Here is a 16,591-nt window from a genome sequence, read left to right as displayed (position 1 = left end):
CAGAAGACAGCTGTATTTGGTATTGGCACGCAGTATGCGGAAGTTTCTCAGCCCTAAACACCGGCGGAATTGTTGTAAACCTCCGCCGGCAGGACTCTATTTTTTATATTTATATTATATATGTTGTTTTCTTGTAAATATTATATATATAAAAAATTTGGAAAAAATATTTAATTGTAACAAAAATTATGATAATAAAGCCGCTTAATTCCATATTAAAAAACAATTATTCTTTAGTAAAACTAAGAATGCAAACCTATAAATAACAAAATGTCTTTTAGTTCAGCTTGCCGGTTGCAAAAGCCGAGGCCAACGATCTCTACTGTGATCTGTTTTGGGCAACTGTTCTCGAATAAGGTTGTACGTTTAACTCTTACAGCCTCACTTGAATTAAATTGTTAGAATAGTCTGGAAAACTACAGCTAATAGTAAAGACAATAACAAACAACCTAAAATAAAATTAATAAAACTGTATTTCATTACAACTATTTATTGCCTACTACAAAAGTTTGTCAAAGAAACAAATTTGGACAAAATTTCTGAACATAATTGAAATAAGATTTAAAATAATTCATAGCCAAAGATTAATTACACAGAAAACATATACAAAAATTTGTTTCATAATAAAAAATGGAATAGATAAGCAAAACATAATATTGTCTTTACAATCAGACAAGATCAAACTGTGAGACTAGATAATTTTGGTATTTTCTATCTTCTTTTTGGTCCTTAATTTCTCCGTTCTAATACAGACATTACCAGAGTGAAGAATGACATTCCATTTTTAATAAACTGAAAAGATAACAAAGTAAATTTTATATAACTATATAGTTAAAAAAATACTTAAGCTTTGGTTCAAAAACATAAAATCAATCTTGATTTGACTTTTATATTTGACAGTTTCACAAATAAAATTAATATTATACTCAGAACAACGTACCCAAGTAAATGTTGGCAGCGAGAGCGTTATAGTTCCAAAAATATATATTGGCATCCTTTGATCAAGTGCCATTTTGAAAATAAGCACATGTTTTATGTGCTTTTTGTCGTAAATATACCAACTCTCCAGCACAACTCTTTCTAAATATTCGCACTGAAATAGAACACAGGACATTATGCACGAATTAGGACAAGCATACATAATATTTTCATCTCCTATTTCCCTGTTGTTGTCATTATAAACTTACTCTAATGTTGTTTGTAATTTTGTAAAGCAATCATTCTAATTTACGCGATTGGCGACATCGGTCAAAGGACAGCAATATACGGTGCAAGGCGAAATGCCCCGCCCTTTTCGTTTGAGCCGCCGCTCAGCTGACGCTAGCCACTAGACTCTACGCCATTGGACCGAGTTGAGGGCGATGACCTTAGTTTAGTTTAGTTAGAAAATTTCTTGTACTGTAGCATTTAATCTGAGGGATTTTGATTTATAATTTTATTTTTAGTGGAGTTTCCTCAATCTCTTTCATATCCGTGTCAATTATCGTACAGGGTTTTTTAACACAGTGTATAGGATTTTATTATTAATTGATTTAATATAAGAGTTTAATATAATATTGTTCTTAGCACTAACGTAAAATAGCACGAAGAATAAGTTTTTTATAGGATTTTTGATTTAGTTTATTTAGTTAGTTTTAGTATAACTTCTTGCATGCGTAAGTACACACTTTTTTTAAACCATTTTGTAATATTTTCCTTTATTCAACAAAAATATATTGAATGGCAACCGAAGTCAATAACGTGCATCTTCTAAGCAGGTAATGACATATTATATTTAAATTGTTAGCATAATACAGTTTCGTTCTTCCACAGTTTTGTTTACCTCTTATGGCATTCTTTAGTTAATAGTTTTCCCTTGGACAATATACCTATTCAATAATATATATACATATAAATTAATCTATCCATTTTATTACGCAATGATTTAAAAATATGCCAAACTTTACCAATACAAATATAAACCTGATATTAATGGAAGGCTTTCGAAAATATAATTTTTATATAACACTGAAGTGCATGTGAACGCAAAATTTACATTTTAATTGACTTATTTGATGTTGTTACCTGGTTTTCGACTTGCTGTCCCAAATAACAAAACATAAATACAACCAATATGAAACACAATTCATGTACGTAATACTTCACAATATCGACAGAAAATTTATCCTGAAATAAATAAGAAGAAAATTTTAGTTTTTGGCATTGTTTCACAAAATCACAATAAAACTGGGATATTTTTCTTATTCAAATTATTTGTAAATTTTATAGAAAGAAAAAGTTAAAATTCATGCATCGCAACACAAGATGCTTAGAGACAGTATCCATGTTGTATAAGACAAAACGTTATAGACAGAAGTTCCACCCTTTTCTTGGCTTTGCATGAGAAAAAAATGCTTAGAAATATCACAGGTAATCAATGTAAAAGCTGTTTTATTTAGACAGTTCTATTGAAATTTAAATAGTACATAGTATTTTATTCTTAGATTAAGGATTGGTCTCCGCTGCGCATGAACTAGATAACTAGATAGTCGCAAAGTGCGGCAACTAATACTACGCCCAAGTGGGCGTACTCGAGCTAGTCTTGAACTATGTGTGACGTGCCACATGTTCTGTTAAACTTTGCTTATAATTGAAACTAAAATACCGGGTTGCGTATTAAAACTTAGTAATAATAATACTACAGGAAATAAGAAAGACACTGTTATCATATATCACCAGTAAGTATTTTGTATTTTATTAGTTTCAATGGAAAATAAGACGAAGCGTATGTTACAAAATTAGAAAGATGCCATTGAGTGTCAAGATGTCAGACACACAAGCATCAAATAGTTGCCGTAATAAAAAAGCTATTGTTCTTAGGTAGAGCGCTAACTACTTTTATCGCAGCGCAGAGAAATAGTAAACAATTTGAAAAACTGATTTTTTTTTATCTTAATTCCTGCCCTCACGGCTTTAGATTGCCATAAAATCTTACAAACATTGCGCATTTTAAGAAAATTAACGTGAAAATCTTCAGGCGCTATGCATGTGGGATAGATGAAAAGTATTTCCATGCGATTACTTCTTATATATTAATAATATTTGATATCATTTGCCGGTAGTATTAAATGCAAACTCTTCAATACAATTTTCTTGAATACATAACTGCTTTATTTTTAAAAAACTTAGCAAGTAATGAACGTCAAGCTAAGGTTTCTTCGAGAAACGATTCTTTAAGGTTTTATTTTAATATCTTCCTCTAGAACAGCTTTTTGCACCGATAAAAATGAAATGTACGCGCCGGTGATTTATTGGTTGCAGTTTTAATAAGAAGTCTAATAAAAGTATAATATTGCAATTTGTTTTTTCGATATAAGTTTTTTATAATTTTGTGTAAAGTGTTGAGAATGTCAGAAAAGAAACTACAAAAATATTGTTTTTTTATGATTGTACGGGATGAGAAGGACGTTCAGCTGATGGTAATTGATACGCCCTGCAGATTACAATGCAGTGCCACTCAGGATTCTTGAAAAACCCAAAAATTCTGAGCGGCACTACAATTGTGCTCGTCACGTTGAAACATAAGATGTTAAGTCTCATTTACCCAGTAATTTCACTAGCTACGATACCCTTAGACCAACACACAAAAATGCTTAGACATGACACAATAAAGTGTTTATGCACACACAATATACCAACAAGTTTTGGATAACATAATATTGAGTGTGAACAACAGATGCCGAACTCTTATTAACGTTAAGGATGGAAATATTATCAAATTTAAAAATAATGGTATTTATTCTCCTTGTCGCATTTTTTAAGGTTCTATCTTATTAAGTTCTAACGCGTATAATGAGTCAAAATTTAAGACCATTGTAAATAATAGCATTCGTATAAAACATTCAAAACGACCGGCTTAAAATTAAGTTTCATTCAACTTTACATTACATTATTTCACTAAAGAAATTATTTATGGATTCCCTTAAGATTAAGTAAATGGAAAATATACTTAGACATAGTTGACTATATGTGTATGTGTATAGAGGTTATTATTTACCGAAACTGCAATTTTTACTGAGCAGACGCATACAAGCATAGTTGCTACGAGAATCAACGTCAAATAGAATGGCTGGCAAATTCGAATGAGACGATTTGAGAATCTGAAAAAAGTTTTCATCACTCAGTAGAATAGTCATCACTTACTTTTTATTATACATCTAGATAAACTATGACAGCTGTAAAAATTTCGATAAAAAATTGAGTTCAGAACTAACCTCTGTTTTGAGCAATTCACGCACACTAACACAAAGTGTCTTACAAATCTCGAGTGTAAGGCGTAGCTTGTCACGCACACTAAACTAATATTCCTGGCCTGTTTCTATCAGATGTCTAACAGCAAGATACTCTGTCTATACGTATAAATTATCTAAGATCATTTTTTTTATGAAAATAAGTGTCGAGAAGAGCAGGACGTTCAGATAATGGTAATCGATTCACCTTGCCCATTACAATGCGCGGCAATACAACTGCGCTCGTCACCTTGAGACATAAGATGTCAAGTCTCATTTGCCCAGTAATTTCACTAGCTACAGCGCCCTTCAGACCGAAACAGAGTAGTTACACATTACTGCTTCACGGCAGAAATACTGTGCAAAGGAGCCTCCCACTGTTAAATACATATGATCAATACATACCTACCACTTCGATACATTTCCCATACGTCTGTCAACCTATCTGTCATTTCAGTTTTCGTTCTTTCGTTTTGGCGTGCCGACTGGAGCTCAGATTTGGAAGTGTTGTTGTTTCAGATGAAAGGGATTAAAGGGATGATGCTGAGAGTATCGGAGTGAATACTATACCGCTTTATGTAGCAAGCGGGAGCTCTGTGAGGGTGTTACCATTACCTTGTACTTGTACATTTGTCTCAGGGGCGGTCATGTTGGACTTAGTGGAAGGAAGAAAGCACCTAACTTCCCTAATTTCTTACAACAATTAGAAAGGTTATAGAACAAGATGAATATTCCCAGTGTACAATTAAATCAATGCAACATTTGTATTTCATCAAACATGTTTAAAATCTAAAATAATGTTTCTTCTTAATATTTACTTCTTGGTAAAAGGATATTTTCTTGTAGTAGCTGTTACCCCAGTTCATATAAACAGCTGATTTATAGCATCTTTTCTTATGTATTTTCAGAATCGATAAAAATATATTATTAATATAAAATTAATTAAATTTTAAACAGCAATATATTCAATTTCTCATGTTTATTTTTAAAGTGATAACCCTCACATCAGTTGTCACAACATAAGAAATTGTTAGTAAGAGCGACATTTCAAGTCAATTTCCTCATATGCAAATATTGGGCTTGAGCAGGTTATCAACTGTAAAGTAGATCCTGTAGATGAAGCTACAACCTGAGAGTTAAAGCATACAAAATTTTATAAATGATACGTCACTCGAATGGTTGGCACAGGAAGTGTGCTCGAACGGACCGCGAGAGGTCGCGGGTTCGAGTCCCGCATCGTTCATAAAAATTTGTTTTCAGTTTTATTTGGCAATATATTGTGTTTCAAAGTTTTGATAAATTATTTGTATGCCTTATTTTTATAATATACCATCGGATTACGAACCATTATAATATAAATTTTTATAAAGCAATTCAAATTTTTTAGTTCACTTACCCTTTAACTTTGATATAATGTTGGATACATTGCGACAAAAGCGTCGTACTAGCCAATTGCCAATTTTTGTCCTTTCCCCCATTTATTTCCAACACAATATATTGAAGATTTAACAATATAAATGTTATGATCTTTAGTTGTCGTATTGTTTGTCCGACGAGAAGTATTATTGTAGATTGAAGGCCCGGATATACTAGAGTTGAAGAACATTTATTTTAGTTATTACAGTTCTTACTGTCCTTACTTGTAAGGGGATTCAATATGGAATTAATATTTCTTTTTACTGACGACAGATGTGAAAATTTCTTATCATAGATTATAGGAGGGTAGTTGAAATAATTAATGTTTCCAAATTTGTTGTTTTTAAGACTTTTCTTTAAACCAGCGAAACTCTCTTAGAAAAATGTGATTCACTCAACTGTATGAAACATGCAGTCATTAATAGATTGCCAAATGACGGATATAATCTTGTGAAAAACGGAGATAGCCGAAACCCACTACGTTTTTAGCAACTGTTCGTTTTCAAACTAAGCCGGATTATACTTCTACGCCAATCGCGATACTGTAATTACTACTATTTCAAACTTATGTCAAATGACTGCAAGTTTCATACTAAACTAACTGCAGTCCGGTCTCTTATTACGTAGTATATACATCCTCTTTGCTTTAAACTATAACAAATTACAAATTTTGCTATACTGAAAGTATTGCTTCTGTTTACTTCTCTACTTTCTTTTAATTAACTTTTACTATATAATAAACAAGTGTTTTTATTTTATTGGTAATAATTAATATCAATATTTATTTTAATGAATATTACAATATAAATACATTCAGGTAAAATGTTTAATAGTCGTAATGTTTCATCATCAACATCAGCCGGAAGACTTCCACTGTTGGACAAACGAAATGTTTCCACGACGATCGGTCCTGTGCTGCCCTCATTCAACGTATTCCGGAGATCTTGACCAGATCGTCGGTCCATCTTGTGGGGGCCCACCAACACTGAATCTTCCGGTATATTCATATATATTTATATATTCCTTGTTCTGATGATGGTTTTTCTTTACAAATTTTATACATTAACAAATCTTACATTAGTTTTGTGATTTAATTTTATGTAAGCCTCTCAGGTGAATATGACAACTTATACTATATTCATAAACAACGACAAAACTTTTTATATATTTCCCCGATAATTGTAGCCCAACTTATAGGCAACCTTATATTTGTGATCGCTACTCAGTTGATGCAGTTGATGTCCATATTTATACTAACTGAAAATTTCTAGAACAAAATTAACAAAATCTGTCTGAATAAGTTTGGATATAAAATAAAAGCAGTGTTCGGGAAATTCACACACTTGTTTGGCATTCTTCACACTACAGCAGGCTTGTGTCACTCCCCATATAGAAATCGAAGTCATAAGTACCTACGACCCACAAGTCAGCCGCACTGACTCACGAGCGATCCTTGATCGTTATCAACATCACCAATCCGACCGATCTTTAAAAAATGGAGAAACATTAAAAAAGCAAAGCATATTAAGGCGCATGATCATGCCAACGACCTTCAGCGTTTGGGCGGAGCTAACTATTTTGATTCACGCGCGTACACTTATCCCAAACAAATAAAATTCTTGTGAATGTCAGCGTCACAATGCCCCCCGATGCCTGCACGCGGGCCCGCGGACGGCCTTTTGTAGTGAATGTAGTATAAAGTCCCTTATGTCACAGTTATATGCTTTTTTTAAATTTTTAAAATGTTCGAGCGATAAAAATATCATAAGTAGTTTAGATGCAGTAGCAAATTTAAATTTGAAGATAGCTTCATTTCAATATTTTTTATTACATGGTATTAAACGTTTTACAATTTTTAAACGCTTGGATTGGAGATTATGTATCAGTCCCTAACATATATTTTTTTTAATCTCTCAGCTAACTCATTGCAGAGCATTAGGGCCTCAAAGATGATCATTTCACGATAGCAGATTTATATTTATAAAAAATCTGAACATTTTTTATAAGATAGCCTTTAAGACAACCCTAACGTCAACAAAATAGATAAGAGACACGCAATAGAAAGAGAGGCAACTTCAAGGTTAATAAGAATGTAGGATAATAGCGCAGTGCGATCTAAATTGCACCTAATTGTAGAGCCACAAGCGTCCCTATTTCTTTAATTGATTTTGCAGAGGGGGCCTTCTGTACTTGTACTATTACATATTCTTTAACTACAGGTTCTATAGGTACAGAAAGTTCTTGAGTGGCGAACACGGGTATGAAGACGAAGTACGGCATGTCTCAGATAAAGGTTGCAGGGAACAATTGTATGCAGACCAATCTATTCACAAAAGCTCGAACATTTTTCGTAAGTATTTGTTTATTATCCCGTGAAAATACAGTCGACATATAGTTTTTGTGTGGCTGTATTACTGCATACGAACTCTTCGTTAGTTTTGACAAGATTCGACAATCTAGGCCTAGATTTGCATCGCGTACTAAAAACATAACTCCGTGACATCAAAATCCCTCGCCTTCGGGTCGAGCTTGTTAATGACAGCCAGTTCACAATATCTTACTTTCCATCCTTGTATCACAATGTACTATTTATATCTTCCTTATATTATAATATATTATCATTCAATTTATTTGTATTAGACTTAGAATACTTATATAACTTAATGTCTTGTAGAATACCGATTAAAGAGATATAGTGCGTCCACACATTATATACAGTTACAACATTAACAAAATATACTAATACAAACCAATACAACACATATAGGCAGCGTACGCGTGGAACACAAACGATGGTATATATACAGCCATGTTGTCCAGGCTCCAAGGAAACCACATGTCAAATGCTGCAAAAACAAAATATTTACAGGAATATGTTACAATCATTCATTAAACTCACGTACTACTTTATATTTTACTAGAAGCTGCCACATTTGTTTATGAAAGTAAGGGAAGAAACGAGCAGGGCGTTCAGCTGATGGTAATTGATACGCCCTGCCCATTACAATATAGTGCCGCTCAGGATTCTTGAAAAACCCATAAGATGTTAAGTCTCACGTGCTCAGACCTTTTACAGACCGAAACACAATAATGTTTACATGTTACTGCTTCACGGCAGAAATCGGCACGCCGTTGTGGTACCCATAATCTAGCCGGCATTCTGTGCAATGGAGCCTCCCACTAGTATTACTACAGCCATTATCTTATTAATGAAATATACATACCCAATGAACGCTGCGACTCATCAACACTAACAATCATCTGATATATCGGCCCAGATATATACAACGTTACACAAAACCAAACACTAGCCACGTATGTAAGTAGCAAAATTCTGGTCATATCAAACAATTGGCTATGAGAGTCTTCTACAATTGTTTTCAGCTCCTTTATTTTCCCTTCTTGCTTATCACACTTTAAAGCAAATTGGACTATCGGCATACTTAAAGCCGGATCCCTGAATGCCATTTCTTCCACAAATTTTTCGAAGTCTTTTTTATGGATCAGACATATGGCTAATGAAATACACATGATAACTCCTAGAAAGACGGTTAGGTAAGAAATGCATTCAACATTAGATTAGAATTGTTGTAGTACTATTAAAATATGTTCATTTATGTCGATAAAACTAAAGCAAAAACTCTCCAAAAATAGCAATTTATGTGAAATATTAATATTTTCAACTATTTAGCTAAAGTTTTTACTAATCGAATTAAAATAAATAGTAATAATAAATAATATTAATAAGTTAATAATAGTATTGTAAATATCATTATATAAGATTTGTTTTGTTTCAATAATCTCTAATAAAATTAAATGTTACTAATATTAAAAAAAAAAAAATTAAGCAGGCGTTACTTTGCGGAAATCCATTAGTATCCAAATGAATTGAGTTCTCTATAGTGTTAATTCCGCCATAATTATATTTGTCGATTGCAATTCGACACGTGTCGAATTGTTTAAAGACAAAGACAAGAAAACTCAAATTATTTGGATAGTTACTAATATTGGCAATGTTAATAAAATATTAATCCCAAATACCTGTCGTCCAAACACTAGCGCCTTGAATGCACAATAGTAAATCAGACATGTTGGATATAACAAAACCGGAGCTGAAAATAAAAGTTAGGAAACCGAGAAAGAAGTTGAAAATCTGGATTATCATCCATCCCTTAGAGTGCCAGTTTCCTTTCGCGAAAATGGAAATTCCGACGAAGGATAGAACTCTATCGAATACTTGCAAAGTTCCATCCATGCTGGAGTGTTGAGTGATTTATAGGGTTGATACGAATTTTCACGCTTGTACTAAATGGTACAGTTACGTTCATATGTTAAAATATACTGTGTGGTCTGTGAATTGGTGTAATCTATAATAATATTTATGTAATGTATAAATCCACCATCATTGTATACACTGCATCACATACAAAATATGAAATAACTTAGAAGTTAAGAATACACTCACTGCGTACCTATATCTCCTTCTAAGTAGAAATACCTAGTGAGTGTTCTAGTGTGAGCGAATCCATTTTGAAATAACTACTCTGGCGTCCTAGTTTGTTAGGGTTGTCGCAAGAAAACAATGTTAAATGCAAAATATATCTCTACTGCACCCATTTACTTATATGTGTCGTAGAAAGAGTTCAGTGGGATGCTGCAGTGCTCAACCCCATCATGAACTTGACTTAACATCTTACGTCTCAAGGTGACGAGCGCAATTGTAGTGCCGCTCAGAATTTATGGGTTTTTCAAGTATTCTGAGCGGCACTTTATTGTAATAGACAGGGCATATCAATTCCCATCAGCTGAACGTCCTGCTCGTCTCGTCCTCTAAAAAGTCCTCTAATTTCATCTAAAAAGGCTACTGAACAGCAAGATTTTTACGATGGTAGACCTGAAGTCTATACAATTACGCAGAACAAATCCAAGACATTTATTTCCACTAATATCCATGTTTTCAGTATGAATTTTAAAGTGGAGTCTCTAATTTTGTATATATTATTTCTATATATAGTGAGCATTTTTAATGTTAATATATTTGAAGAATAATAAGGATGTTAAACATTAATTATGAAATTTTTTCACTTTTCTACGTGACTGTACAAGTCACGGCAATCATATAAGGGTTGTTCATCATAAAAATGATAAAACATTCTGAGAAAATGTCATATGTTTTTTCGTATCATAATTACGGTAATAACATTTGATTGACACCTCTTTGATATTTCGTACGAGGTTGAAATACATGAACGTTCGAAATTGTATATTTTCTGTGATATAAAGGAAAGAAGACAAAATGATATTAAAGTGAAAATAATTCATACTATATTATTATGCATTATTTTTGAAATTACTGTCTAGGGCAAAACAAAAATGATTAAAGCAGTAAAGATATGGCAAAATGCTGGATAATTTCCGTAAATATAAAAAATAACCCCTTTGGAACCCAATATAAGGTATAAAGCCTCAAGTAGTAGTAAGCGTTATATAATATTAATATTATTTTTATGTATATATTACTATGTACTATTCAATAAAATGAAAATTTATTTATGTGGAATTTTTACAAAAAATAGTAGAAGTCATTTCATTCAGTCAGTACATTTTAAATTGAAATTCAGGTTTACTTAAAGTTTTTTTTTTCTATAGGATAATTAAATGCATGTTTAAACTCTTGTAATATTTTGAATAGTTTACCGACCCAGTTAGCAGATCACCACCATAGAAAAAATAATCTAGAGTATTACCGTTTAACATTCGATTAGCGGGGTGCCATAAATCATCAGTGTGTTAGTGACATATGACGTAATGCACTTATTTGGAACATTCATCTTAAACTATATCTAAATAATAATAAGATTAAATTATCAAAATTAATGTTCTATTAATGACTTGTATCATTTACGTAAGACTCAAATATTCCCAATTTAGATTAAGAGTATCGTGTTAAATTTAATTACTTTGAATGTATCTTAATTGTGATAACAAATTTATTATCTTTTCTTTGTATCTTACGATTCATTGTAATATTTTTCTACTTCTTTACAAAAATCTGTCATTTATAAGGGCATTAAAAGGCATGAAAGGCATTTATTTTCTCAAAATTCTTATAGAGAATAATACTAGTGGGAGGCTCCTTTGCACTGTATGCCGGCTAGATTATGGGTACCAAAACGGCGCCTATTTCTGCCGTGAAGCAGTAATGTGTTTCCGTCTGAAGGGAGTCGTAGCTAATGAAATTACTGGGCAAATGAGACCTAACATCTTATATCTCAAGGTGACGAGCTCAGTTGTAGTGCCGCTCAGATTTTATGGGGTTTTTCAAGAATCCTGAGTGGCACTGCATTGTAATGGGCAGGGCGTATCAATTACCATCAGCTGAACGTCCTTCTCGTCCCGTACTATCATAAAAAATCAACCTTTTTGTAGTTTCTTTTCTGACCTTCTCAACACTTTACACAAAATTATAAAAACTTATATAGAAAAAACAAATTTCAATATTATACTTTTATTAGACTTCTTATTATAACTGCAACCAATAAATCACCGGCGCGTACATTTCATTTTTATCGGTGCAAAAATCTTTTCTAGAGGAAGATATTAAAATAAAACTTTTAAGAATCGTTTCTCGAAGAAACCTTAGCTTGACGTCCATTACTTGCGTTTAAGTTTAAGTTTTTTAAAAATAAAGCAGTTATGTATTAAAGGAAATTGTATTGAAGAGTCTGCATTTAATACTAGCGGCAAATGATATCAGATATTATTAATACATATTATGAAGTAATCGCATGGAAATACTCCAATCCAAGACAATTATCATCAGCTGAACGTCCTGCTCATCTCGTCCCTTATTTTCATAAAAAAACTTTTCTAGAACAGCCACTACAGAAGACCTATACAGCCACGATCAGTAAGTAGTACATACTTTATTGAGTCTTTAAAAAAGTCTATACTCTATGGCCTGGAGAAGCATTGTTTACCGTACTGTTATGTCGCCAAAAAATCACAGTTGCTTTGGTGCCACAGATAACTAAATCTAGTTAGGTATGGTAGGTTCATTGAATATTAGGTCAATACGCAGTACATGCTATATTACATACATAATATCTTCATGTTTAATTCATTGTGCTCGTGGCGTCATTGCGATGTGAGCCGCAGGCGATCTCATGACACTCGTGTTTATTGACCCTCTTTATACAACTGTTGCTATTAAATACTATTAATCATGCTGTTGTTTTCAACAGAATACTTCGCCTGCTTAAAAAGTAACTATAGCCGAAATATAAGAGATTCTACCGGCCTTGTTATATTTTCATCAAGTTTTTATTCTGGATACATTCATTCACATGTATAAAAATTTTCAAAGATTGGAAAATTTTTAGGTTTCAATTTAAAAATCGGCCTATTATTAATATTTTGAGCAAAAATAGTCAATACTTCATATAACAGAAAGAAAATGCAGTTATGTAAATGTAAACACATTCTTGCGAAATGTAAAATCAAATAATATTATTCAAAGGACATGTGTTAATTACAGTGCAGTTCACATTAATACAGCTACTCTTACTAATACAAATACTCTTTTACAACATTGTTGTAATTGCATGAAAACTTTTTATTACTACGTTTCAACTATTGTTTCTTCAGCTTAAAAACCCGACCACAGTACAACTTAATAAGCAATTCAAAATGTGCATATATTTCTGGAAATGGTGGATTTAATTTACTTATAAAATTGTATTATTGTGACAAAATTTAACAAAGTAATGTTAATCCTGAGAAATCTTTCAAAAGAACGAGGAAAGCAATACAAAATGGAAGTCTGAAAAACAAAAGCATGCAAACAAAGAGTCTGCTTGTATTACTTACCAGTAGATTTCCAATTGATTGAAAAAAGCTATTTTTGAATTTATCGAATACAAAAACAATTTGTTATGTTTTTAAAGTGATAACCCTCACTTCTGGGATTAATTACACAAATAAAACTGAAAACAAAATTTAATGAAGGATGCGGGACTCGAACCCGCGACCTCTCGCGTTCCGTGCGACCGCTCTTTCCAACTGAGCCAACCGTTCGAGGGACGTATCGTTTATAAAATTTTGTATGGTTTGTTCAACTCTCATGTTGTCTCACGGAACGCGAGAGGTCGCGGATTCGACTCCCGCATCGATTATAATATTTTGTTTTCAGTTTTATTTTTATACATAAAATCAATGTTTATGTAATACAAAATAATATTAATTATGATAGATGAGCTATCAATATATATAAATCAAAGTGATTTGTGAGAATCACTTATGTGGATTGTGTTTCTCTTTACATAAGGTCCAGAGACATGTTTTTTCTATAAAAATAATAAATATATTTATTCATAAAACATTAAAACCAGAAACATCCCCTCCCCGTCCTTCAGTGAATGTTAGCGCACATAACTGCTTACTTAATTTAGACAATAACAGGAATACAATTAATTATTTAGTTACAACTGCAAAATCAGATAAGAATTTCAAATTCAATATTGAATAATAAATATTATTTGATATGACTTCTTCTGATAATTGTGAAACTCTTTTTTCTATTGTATAAATATTATATTTACTAACATGGTCCCGCCCGGTATCGGAATACTGGGTCTCGAAATGTCGAGCGATTGTCATTTCCGAGGTCACCTGGAAGGTGGGCAAATTGGCTTCAAAGAATTTGCTCGTCATAAATAGAGAACGGTAATACTTCGAACCGGCCCACATTCTAGCACTCTACAAAGCGCAGGTCCGACTACATATGTATTGCTGACATCTTTGGCCTAGCACACTCTAGTATCAGCTCGAACCATTTGACCATGTGCAGTTGTCTAATTGTCGGGGCTCTAGTGTTCTGTGAATGTGCACTTCGCGTTGCGTAGAGACGTCGCTTCACAGTGTGTCTTTTTTTTGGGACGAGACGAGGAGGACGTTCAGCTGATAGTAATTGATACGTCCTGCCCATTACAATGCAGTGCCACTCAATTCTTGAAAAAGCCCAAAAACTCTGAGCGGCACTACGCTCGTTACCTTGAGACAAAATATGTTAAGTCTCATTTGTTGTAAGTTTGAATGAGTTTCCCTGTATGGTGTTTCGAGGACGATACGACATGGGTATCTGCAAGAAAAGCGCGTACACCTTTCTAAAAATCCGGCAACACTCCTATGATTTTGTAAGAGAATTTGGGCAGCGGTGATCACTTTCCCGTTCATTCATTTGTCCTTCTCTTTCATAAAAATAAATAAGTTGCGCCATTTATTTCTGAATTAATACTAACATACTATATTATTTATACTGTGACACTAATTAAGATATAAAAGTCCAATTAAGTTAATCACATTTTGGTAGAAGCTCTTGATTGTTAACAGCCTTTTTATGAGTCTATGAATGTAAATGGGATATTAGTTTTCATAGAATGTTACAACGTAGCCATAGAGGTCATTACAGCTATTTGATATGGAAAGAGTATTATATTTTTAAGTGTTATATATAAATAATGCTTTTGTGTTACATTTTATTCAAATCTCATGTAGAGAATGAATTATAGAAAATATGAACACGACATAGTATTCTAGAAATAAGAAATAGGATTTAAAAAGAAACTGTTCTCAAAATACGACGCAATCAAATGAAACTTGTCATCATTTGCCGTTTCAACGCAGCCCACGATATGATCCGTTTCTGCGTTACCACTATAGACACATGCATAGATGCCGACGGGGTCCTCAAAATCTACACGGAGCCAGAGAGTAGACAGGCCTACCCTTAAAAGTGCCGAGACGGCGACAGCGGATATCCTCTCTAACGTACACATATACCCCGGCATGAGGCAAAGAAATATGCTCAATTTTGTACCCAGGTACGATAAATACGATATAGGTAAAAAGGTCGAGATATCTGCGTCTCTGTGAGGAATCACAAGGCCAGCTGCATCGTCTGCATCGTCGGAGGCCGGCGTTAAAATTGGAGCCGATTTCCCTAATGTTGCAAAAGTCCACATTAGGCGTGGAGCGTGGTGCCGGCCCAAGTGAGAATGCTCGGGAGGGATTCTCCGGCTCTACAAGAGAGCTGATACCCTCCTGGTATCTCTTTAAAGACCGTTGTCATATTCTGGTGGTGGGAGAAAGGATGGGCACTGCTCCTCGACACTAACCTATGCAAAACAGCGACGCTAGGCCGCTTCTTCACGCCGGTATTCAGTGCGAGTGTGGTAATTAACCTTGATGAGTCTAGCCCGTTTATGCTGACGTCATAAAATAGCATGACTTTCCCACTTGTAAAAAGCTGCTTAAGCCCTTGAGCCTGAAACTCTCCTATTCCTTTTACGCCCCGGGGGAACACAGGGCATAGTACTCTAACACTTACAAATAACTAAAACATCAAAAAAGGAAAAAACTAAGAGACACAGAATATAATTGTGATATTAATCGTTTATGACGAGAACGTTTGTATGGAGAAATGGCCACTATTATTTCCCCAGGGAAATGACTACAAGCAATGAATTTTAAAAAACATGATGAAACCTTCCACACGAACTAACCTAAGTAACAAGAAAAAGTATATAACATGTAATGCTCGCAAAATACATCTATTCAATAAAAGTTAAACATTTTGATGAATGTATATTGATAGCTAAATGCTTTTAGGATAAATCACACCCAAGCATTCTTATTTATTCTAATCATTTAAACAATCCTTTACATTGTACCATGTTTTTTTACAATAGAGATTTCTCTTTTCGCACTGCATTTAAATAGTGTTGAATTTTAAACAATGTGTTAAGTTTTGTTTTTACATTTCCCAACATGAGCACAAAAACCACAATGGCCCAATTGTTTAAAAACTAGAATGGCCACATTAAGAAATAGTATGTTACGATTATACT

The 16,591-nt window shown here is 33.3% G+C and overlaps 1 protein-coding gene across 1 annotated transcript; it reads right to left on the bottom strand.

Annotated features, from left to right (window-relative positions):
* Nucleotides 1–729: 729 nt before the first annotated feature.
* LOC126967840 (odorant receptor 47a-like) lies at nt 730–9,939 on the bottom strand. Its single transcript, XM_050812528.1, has 8 exons — nt 9,726–9,939; nt 8,909–9,223; nt 8,435–8,530; nt 5,665–5,857; nt 4,037–4,139; nt 2,065–2,166; nt 941–1,093; nt 730–792 (listed from the first exon to the last, which is right to left on the bottom strand). Exons 1-8 carry the CDS (start codon nt 9,937–9,939, stop codon nt 730–732), a joined length of 1,239 nt encoding a protein of 412 aa, XP_050668485.1.
* Nucleotides 9,940–16,591: the final 6,652 nt, after the last annotated feature.

The sequence above is a fragment of the Leptidea sinapis genome, chromosome 14 (assembly GCF_905404315.1).
Source record: "Leptidea sinapis chromosome 14, ilLepSina1.1, whole genome shotgun sequence".
Classification (NCBI taxonomy): domain Eukaryota; kingdom Metazoa; phylum Arthropoda; class Insecta; order Lepidoptera; family Pieridae; genus Leptidea; species Leptidea sinapis.
This window is presented reverse-complemented; position numbering and strand designations above follow the sequence as displayed.